General features: G+C 33.7%; 1 protein-coding gene across 2 annotated transcripts; it reads left to right on the top strand.

Annotated features, from left to right (window-relative positions):
* Nucleotides 1-1,426: 1,426 nt before the first annotated feature.
* On the top strand, nucleotides 1,427-9,225 carry LOC141725011 (inorganic pyrophosphatase TTM2-like). Of its 2 annotated transcripts, none has more exons than XM_074527367.1 (12): nucleotides 1,427-1,582; nucleotides 2,405-2,762; nucleotides 3,425-3,539; nucleotides 4,429-4,624; nucleotides 4,710-4,823; nucleotides 4,931-5,104; nucleotides 6,157-6,351; nucleotides 6,587-6,709; nucleotides 6,788-6,909; nucleotides 7,340-7,463; nucleotides 7,555-7,815; nucleotides 8,708-9,225. In XM_074527367.1, exons 2-12 carry the CDS (start codon nucleotides 2,426-2,428, stop codon nucleotides 8,921-8,923), a joined length of 1,977 nt encoding a protein of 658 aa, XP_074383468.1. In that variant the 5' UTR covers nucleotides 1,427-1,582; nucleotides 2,405-2,425; the 3' UTR covers nucleotides 8,924-9,225. The 2 variants fall into 2 exon arrangements, with proteins under 2 accessions (XP_074383468.1, XP_074383469.1); XM_074527368.1 differs by having other exon boundaries at nucleotides 1,475-1,609.
* Nucleotides 9,226-9,639: the final 414 nt, after the last annotated feature.

Raw genomic sequence — 9,639 nt, forward strand, 5'->3', positions numbered from 1 at the left:
AATGTACATTATCATTACTCATATGCTTGGTCGGAGAAGATACATGGTATGTTACATAACATCGTCTGTCAAACGTATATACACATTAACCAATCTAAAATTCTTTAGAGAAAGCTTACATGTATCATATATGTTTGATGAATTTGTGAGATTCTTGTCCACATTCTTCCCACGCGTACGACGTTTGACAACTGAATTAATACATGAACATTATTATCACTTTCAATAAACGAATCAGAAATGGAATTAAAGTGTACACTACCTTGATTCTCTGGTTCTGATGGATTTTTAAACAAATTTTCAACATTGCGTCCACGAACACGTCGTTTTGAACATATAAGAAAAGTATGATCAAATCAAATATCTACAAAATGATGTTATTATAAGTAAACTAATAAAGGAGATGAATACCTGATGTAGTTGTTCCTCGACAATCCATCCGGATATATTCAGTAAATCATGAAGCTGGTTTTAACATATGAACAACATATTCTGTAAGCTTTTATGACGAACATGATACACATCAAATCTGCATGAAGAATTTTATGAAAAAATTAGGTCAAAAATCTTGAGCTATTATCCTCAAAAATTAGGCAATGAAACTGAAGTAGGAGATGAAAAAATTAGGTCATGCTTGCAAAGAACGAGAGAGAATAAGGAAATCAATAATTATCATTGAATTAGTGTTGTAACATATGTGAGAAAATCATGCAAATCTTTTCTTAGATAAGATGTTTAAATTTTAAATTTCAAAAAATTTCCATGTTTAGTGTTTTGATGGGTAAAAAAATGGGTAAACTTATATGGATATATCCATGAATATATAGATTTTATACTTAATATGGGTCATGGGTAAATTTATTTACCCATTGGGTAAATTTTGTGGATATATCCATGGATCTAGTGATTTTATACTTAATATGGGTTATGGGTACCCATTTGAAAAATGGGTAAATTAAGGAGTAGTTATTAAGAATATATAGATACTATAAAAAGAAAAATTCTATAACACAAGTTGTGATATGATTATCACATCGAAAATAAGAGCACTAATTTCACATTAATACAAATAAATTATAAACAGTAAAACAATAAATTGAAATTTCCAATCTTCTGTTCTGAAATCGTTTACTTCTATACATTTTCGCCTTATAAAAATAAAAACTAAATGTAACATTTTTATTCAAGAAAAAAAAATCATTTTTACACTTGGAAATACATGATAAATCTAAAAGCGTGGTCTTATTTATGAACATCAGGAGTCATTTTATGATACAAAACTTCTAAACAATTTAATTTAAGTGAAAACTAGAAACCGTAACTCCGTTAAAAACAAATTACACACATCTCAAAAATGATAATAAAAACACTAAAAAAAGGCCAAAATAAATCTTGGAAACAAGCCATGTTACAAACAGAGTGCTTAATGGAGAAGCCAAAAGTAACATAATTTAAATAAAATAATTTATTTCTAAGGGCAGAGGCTGTATGTAATAGTATATATACAATACACACACAAAGTGAGTCGGCGTCTACGGTTTGTTTGCTAAGAACCAACTGTAGCTCCTCCTCCTCCACCTGGGTCAGTGTCTATATGTATTATGTATATGTATGTATGTGCACATTTGATTCAATCTGATCTTTTTTTTTGTGGGTTTTCTTGTTTCACTCTATAGTTTACTGGGTATTTTTTTCTTTTGCTTTGTATGTGTATTATAATTTGGTTCTTGATATGGTGGCATTGGATTTAAAGATTCATGCTTTAAGTTTGTTTTGTGGTTTTTTAATCAAGAATTGGTTTTTGCTGATAATTTGTTATGTTTGTGTGTGTTTTTTTAGTTTTTGATGTTTTTTGTTGTGATTTTCATAAAGGGTAGTGTTGAATTTGTGTGAATTTTTATAATGTGTGATAGTTTGTTGTTGTTTAGTAGTTTGATGGGTAATTTTGTAATTTATTGTTGTATGCATGATGTATGGTTAGTGGCTTGCATTTGTATTGTTTGTTCATTGTTGATAGAATGATAGGTGTTGTGTAATGACATTCTTTTGTATAAAAATGTCAAAAAGGTCAGAACATGTTTGGGTTTTATCATGAATGATGCGAATTTCGGGAATTTTACTATTTTTGTTTAATAGATGAAGCCTAATGCTGTTTTGTGATTTTTAGGTGATGTGCAGTTGTTTTTCATATAAACAGACTTAGTTAGCTAAAAAAATGTGTTAGTTGTGTGCTGGTTATATTATGTGTTGCCATTACAAGTATTTAAGGTGTAGTAATGCTATATGCAACTTACAGTTTACAGTTTATTGTTTATTGTTAATATTATTGCATGGAACTGCACAGGATAACTTATCATCTAATGCCTACCCTCTGTGTTTTTCTTTTTACTGCTTTGAAATTCAGAGGCATTAGGCATTACTCGTGATGGCAGAAGATACCTGTAGTGAAGAGTCGATACAACAGAGGACTGGTCTCTTAAAAGATCAAGTGCGCCTAGTTAAGAGGAAAGATTCGGACCGTTATGAGATTGTCTCTATTCGAGATAAGCTTTCATATGAAAAAGGTTTCTTTGTCGCCATCCGTGCATGCCAGTTACTTGCCCAAAAGAATGATGGGCTTATAGTAGTAGGGATTGCTGGTCCTTCTGGTGCTGGGAAGACTATTTTTACTGAAAAAATACTGAACTTTATGCCTAGCGTTGCTGTAATATCAATGGACAACTATAATGATGCTACACGGGTAATTGACGGAAACTTTGATGGTAAGCCTTTCTCTTGATGCGTATATTGGTACTTCTCCTTTAGGCTTGGCCTTGAGTATATGTGTCAAATAAGTTCTTTTTTTTGTTAAGTGTGTCATATAAGTTTTTGTTTGTAGTAAAGGAATTATATATGTGTAGGACGCTTTAGCTCTACTTCTTGTAAAGTTTTTCTCAATACCTCATATAATAAGGGGAATTTTGAATTTATGTTCTGAATCTCTAGTTCTTTGCTCAATGTTATGGGGAAAATTTGGAGGAGACGTACCATTAAGGCTTCAGCAAACTCTGTGCATCCAATCACCCTAAACATTAGTTGGATTAGTGATCTTTGCCTTGTCCATGACTCTTTTTTACCTTACGTCTCTCAGTACTTGGTGTCTAACATAGTTGGGATTTTTTCTGTTTTAAAATATTATTGAGCTAAACAGGATTAATGTCTATTTTCACTGTGTTCCATAGCTAATTCCTATGTATATGTTCTTAGAGAAAAGAAATTTAAGCCTGCCAAGTCATATTTGGATCAGTAAATTGAGGTCTTGTCTAGAATTTAAAACTAAAATATGAGTCCTCTTCATCCTTGTCTGCTCTTGCCATGTAAAGTCAATTATGTAACATGTTCTCAATATGAGAGGTTGTTTTATTGGGTTCATATATTGGAGCAGACCCACGCTTGACAGACTATGACACGCTGCTAAAGAACATCCATGATTTGAAGGCGGGGAAGCATGTAGAAGTTCCAATATATGATTTCAAGGCCAGTATGCGAACAGGATACAGGTTGGTATTCTCATGTTGCTTAAGGATATAAGTCATAATTTTCTATTTATTTTGTTATTTGTATGAGCCATTCAGTTGGTAGTTTCTGAGTTTTGAGTCTCAGATACCTTCAAAGTTCTGTGGATTCTCTCATCCGTTTGTTACACTTCATATCTAACCTCTATCACCTATATTGTAATTTAATTTTTTATTATTTAATCTTCTGCAATGTTAATATTATTTCATGAACTTGCTTCATCTATCAGAATATTAATTGGTTTAGATCATTTTCCAAACCACTTGTATATTTTTTGTGTATCATCTGAGGTCTTTAACTTAGGTCTTTGTCTTAATTTTACATCTTCTCACCCACAACTATATTTTGGTTTCTATGCTCTTCAGTGCAAATATATCCTTACTGGAATCATTAGATAATTTGGGCGTGTCTTTCTTATTTGAAGTTGGAGTTAAGTGCTTTATGTGTACATGTACTATAGCCCGAATGCTACTGGCAATATTACACTTTCAAACTACCATTTCATGATTTCAATACCAGATTTTACATTTCCTTATATTTGTGCACATTTCAACTAAATGTTTAAGTACTTTTTCTTTCAATTCTTATTTCAACAACTATATTTTTGGGTTGGGGAAAACATATATAATATAAATATAGCGCTGAATATGATTTGCACAAAAATGAAGTCATGGGATTAGCTAAAATAGACCAATTATAAACTTCGATATTGCAAGTGATAGTTACATGAGTGTAGCATTGCAAGTGGTATGTTGGCGAAAGTGCAGGTATATATGCACTTCATTCTTAGAGTTGACTATCTGATTGTATGTTCATTACTTCTCCATCATGCATTATGATTCTTGAAACTCACATTTCATGTGCTGAATACAGGACAATTGAAGTCCCGAGCTCCCGTATTGTAATTATTGAAGGGATCTATGCTTTAAGTGAAAAATTGCGGCCCCTCCTGGATCTTCGAGTATCTGTAACAGGCGGAGTTCATTTTGATCTTGTTAAGCGGGTTTTTCGGGACATTCAACGTGCTGGTCAAGCACCTCAGGAGATCATCCACCAGATATCAGAAACGGTTCACTCTCGCCTATCTAAGCTAATATTCTATATAATGTGATGACCCTCTCTATATCAGTATTAAAATGCATTCTGTTAAGCAGGTATATCCGATGTACAAGGCTTTCATTGAACCTGATCTTCAAACAGCACATATCAGAATTATTAACAAGTTCAATCCATTCACTGGATTCCAGTGTCCTACTTATATCTTAAAGGTTAGCTTCCATTCAGTTTTTGCTTATCGTGTGTGTTGGTGGGTTTCATCTAGCAAGTTTGCAAGTAAAGAACTTTGTCAATAACTACATTGTACTTACTCTCTTAGTCACGAAGGGATGTAACGGTGGATCAAATCAAGTCTGTCATGCCTGAAGAGCACACAGAAACTACCGAAGAGACTTACGATATTTATCTGTTACCCCCGGGTGAAGATCCAGAATCATGCCAATCATATTTAAGGATGCGAAATAGAGATGGAAAATACAATCTCATGTTTGAGGTTTGTCTTTTACCCTTGTTGTCATGTACCTCTGTACGAATTGTATATGCAATTCCCAGTCGTTTATAATAACATCAGAATGATTTGAAACGTATATGAATTCATCAGCACTGGAGAGTCAACAGTTCATTAACTAATAAAGAATGAATAGTTGTTCAAGAGAAACCGTCTTGCAGAAAAGCAGAATTTTAATTAAATTCTAAATTGAAGAGAAAATAATGTTGCATGTGAAGTGAAGAATAAATTAACTGCAAAAATATGGATCAACACTCCTAGCCCATAATTTGTATCATGATTTTAAACTCTCATATATCTGATTAACTTTAGATATGACTCTTATTGATTTTGTCATCTGGTAGTTACATTCCCCTCCCCCTTTTTCATGTCACGGATTTGCTTTGTATATTTTAAGTTATCCACACACATCTTTATATAATACCAGATGTACCATCTTAAACTAAAGGTAAACTAGTTAGGGGCATACTCTAGCTATAAAAAAAATTAGTCTTTTAGGTATATTAAGAGAATGTTGTTTTGATTAGGTAAAGGTCCAAATGTTTGAGCTACTTGTCAATGATTTGAAGGTAATACAGATTTCTTGTGAAGATGTTTGGCTATGTTGGGTGCGAGAAATAAATTAAAACTAAATCATTCTGCTTTTCTTTGTGTAAACTGTAGTTGTCAAGAAAGTTGAAGATTCCTCTACCAGGGAACTTGGTTAATGCTGCTAGTAGGGTCCTTAGGGCTTTCAATCAACAAGTTTTAGGTTTTTAGTATAAAAGTTATCCATGTACTTACAGAAAAATATTGGGGGTGAAATTTGCAACTTTAAGAGCAGTACTTATTATAGAAAGTTTTTCAGGGCCCTTTTCTCACCCGTAGGTCTCATTTTAATCACTGGCAGATTGGCTCCAGTGTATTTTCTTGATTTATGCTTTGTGGTGACGAACACTTGTTTCTGGGTTTTCCTGTAAGAAATTGTTATAAGATAAATTCTAACATATACTATCATGACTGATCTTAAGACTCTGCCCATGCTTCTCAAAATGTAGGAATGGGTTACGGATTCTCCATTTGTTATATCACCGAGAATAACTTTTGAAGTCAGTGTGAGACTTCTAGGTGGGCTTATGGCTTTGGGGTATACAATAGCAGCAATCCTTAAAAGGAGTAGCCATGTATTCTCTGATGAAAGAGTGTCTGTGAAAATTGATTGGCTCGAACAACTAAACCGCCATTATGTTCAGGTAATGGTTGATTTTTTTTGTCTTTTTTTTTATCTCCATTGCTATTGCGTGATTAAATGATTACTGAAGACTACATTTTAATCTCCATTCCTTGCCTTCTTAAGCATCAAAACTTGTGTTCCCATTCAAATGTCACATATTAATGTCATTGTCAACCTTTTTGATGTTGTAGCTTGGTTTTCTTTCTGTATGTTATGCTAATGTCTGTCTCTTTATTCTTTTAAAAAATTAACAGGTGCAAGGAAGAGATCGTGTAGTTGTCCAGGGAGTGGCTGATCAACTAGGATTAGAGGGTTCATACATTCCTCGTACTTACATAGAACAAATTCAGCTTGAGAAGATAGTAAATGAGGTTATGGTACGTCAAATTTCATAGCAGTGTGTGCCTCTGTCATTTACTTTATAAGATAATCATCCTAATCCATATATGTTACAGGCTGTACCTGATGATTTGAGGACAAAACTGAGCATAGATGAGGACCTGGGGTCAAGTCCTAATGATGCACTTTCTCGAACTTCATTAAAGAGGGTCACCATGAGAAATAAACATATTAGAAGGTGCAGCTTCTCTGCCTATAGAAATGCATAATTTAGGATTGAACTTGTCATTATTTAGGAGGCTGAAGCTGACATTAGTTACTTTAAAAGTAATCTAAGAATGGGATATGTAAAATTTACAACAGAATGTAGCTGTTTGCATTAAAATGCTTTTTGAGATCAATGTCACATGAGTTAAATTATAAAGCTATTTGGTCTAATTTGGTTGATTATATTCCTTCCATTTTGACACCAACAATAAATAATCAGATTAAAAGTTATATGCCTGTTCTATGTTTCAAGCATTAAAGAAGATCCAACTCTCAAGGCATGGGATGTGTGTGTGTGTGTGTGTCTGTCTGTCTGTTATTTTATAGTCTCGGATGCTTACGTCATTCAGACATTTATTTGATCGCTGAATTCATGTGTGTTGTCTGACTTTCATGTGCAGTGGGATGTCACATTCTTACTCAACACGGAGGGACAAGAATATATACAAGCTTACTAGTTTAGCCTTCAGCGGTCAAAATTATGATGACAGGGCCACAGAGTCGCCAGCAACCCTTGGAAACGAGGTAATTTTAAGGCAAATGTTTTCCAGGTGCTTGTTCTGTACTTCTTCATGGTGGTACCTCTCTGATATACCGTTTCTTCCTGTTCTTGAAGGGGGCCATCACCCAGCTCTCAGAACAAATATCTACACTGAATGATAGGATTGATGAGTTTTCATCTAAGATGGATGAATTAAATTCCAAGTTTAGCATTCAAAGAGCCTTGTCTAGCTCACAACAATCTGAACTCTGCAATGGATCAGCTCCAAACTCCTACCTAATCCCTGGTTTAGGCAACGGTTCCCGCAATGGGTCTGCTTTACTTTCTTCCGCTTCTTCATCTCAGCTAGCAAAGGAATCTGCCTTTATGGAAGAGGTACTACAACCAACCATATTTGCTGTTTTTTTTAATTTATATTTCTCTTACCCTCTTAGGAAACTTGTGAATCTTGATATGCACATGAGTCACCAATCTTCGTGTGGACACCAATCTCCTTTTCCATACAGTCTGGAAACCTTTTTGTTGTCATCTGCCTAGATTAATGCCTCAAATAAATTCTAAAACCTAATAACAAACCATGTCTAACTTCTAAGAGCTAAAATATACTAGTTGTTTTCTTTTCCCCAAACATTTCTTCTTTACCGGAGGTTGATTGGAGATTGTAATTATATGGACAGTATATGGAGGTCATTGTAATGATTTTGTGGCTATACTTTGACGCCTCTTGTTTTTTGCTTCTGTTAGAGCAAAGCTGATGGCTGTGTCAAATTTGGTGTAACAACTGTTATAATTTAGCAACAAAACATGATTTTTGGTGCTAAAATTGCACCTTGTCTCCGATGCATACTTCTAAAAATGGCTAAACTTGTCTCAAATTTAATTTTCTCAACGACCTCCACATTTATGCCTAAATATTTGAATGTTCCTATCTAGTTCCCTCTCTTCTTTCAAAATAGATGATGTGGCAAATATAGCACAACGCTATAGTTTCTTCAGTACATAACACAAACTATAGCAATATGCTATTTTAGCACAATATTTAGCACATAATTGGATTAACAAATTTTTGTTTTTGTGCCCTATTATAGATATAGCACATCATTGAAAATGCTTAATGTTCAACTGCTTTTTATAACATATAAGGCCTCTTTGACTATATTTTCTATATGGCTTAAGCTATCAGCATATGGATTCATTTGCTTTCCAATATGAAATTACCTTAACTTTGTCCGCTCCTTTCATTTTGATCTATTAATCTTTAAAACAGATATCATGCATTTCTCGTGGACAACGTCAAATCTTGCAGCAGTTGGAAAATCTTACCAATAATCTCCATAACTTGGGGGAGGTATTGCATCAAACAAAAAGTGTTCGGAAAAGCATTTTCGTTGATTTTGAGCACATTAGAGTTTCGGTGATCCTAACTTTGGCCATGGGTGGTGTCGGAATCTTCTTGTTTAGGGGCTGCATATGCAGAAATTGACCACCCATTAATTTGTTGACATACATATATGCACATTGCCTACATCTTTAGTCTACCTTAAAAAAATTCGAAAGTGCAACACAACCCTTCTGGTTCGGGAAAATTTGACTGCCACTGGTCTTACACAATATATGATTAGAGATGCTGGAAGCCAAAACTCCCAAATTCTCTTTAGTATCTGAGAAGAGTTAATTTTACTTGTTACTAAATTTTGTAAGTTTACACTTTACAGGGGTTTTCCGCAGTTCGGGAAAAATGTGTTTTCATGACAGTTCCATAATATATATTCATGTTATTCACAAGGGAATTTATTAGGAAGATGTTTATATATCGTCAGTCTAGAGAGAGTCCCAGCTGTCTGGACTGGAGAACCAAGTAGTAGAAGGTTTTAAAACTAGGGTGCATGTCACTGCGTCACGGGTATGCCAAGATAAGATGGGCATTGGCATGTCATGACGTCAATTAGTCAGGCATGCCTTTTCATGATTCGACATGCCTTTTCACTAATTTTTTTTATTTTTTAATAATTATTTTAATGTTAGAAATATCCAGAAATAACAAATATAATTTTAAAATATTTACATATATTTTAATATCTAAAAAGTTACTAATGTAAATGAGTATTATGATGGTATTTGGTTGTTACCGTCAACTAACTTCAATTTTATATTGAAGTTCACTGTATATTAGTATAATAATTATTTATTAAATTTTAT

The sequence above is a fragment of the Apium graveolens genome, chromosome 5, assembly GCF_009905375.1.
Source record: "Apium graveolens cultivar Ventura chromosome 5, ASM990537v1, whole genome shotgun sequence".
In the NCBI taxonomy this organism is placed as follows: Eukaryota; Viridiplantae; Streptophyta; class Magnoliopsida; order Apiales; family Apiaceae; genus Apium; species Apium graveolens.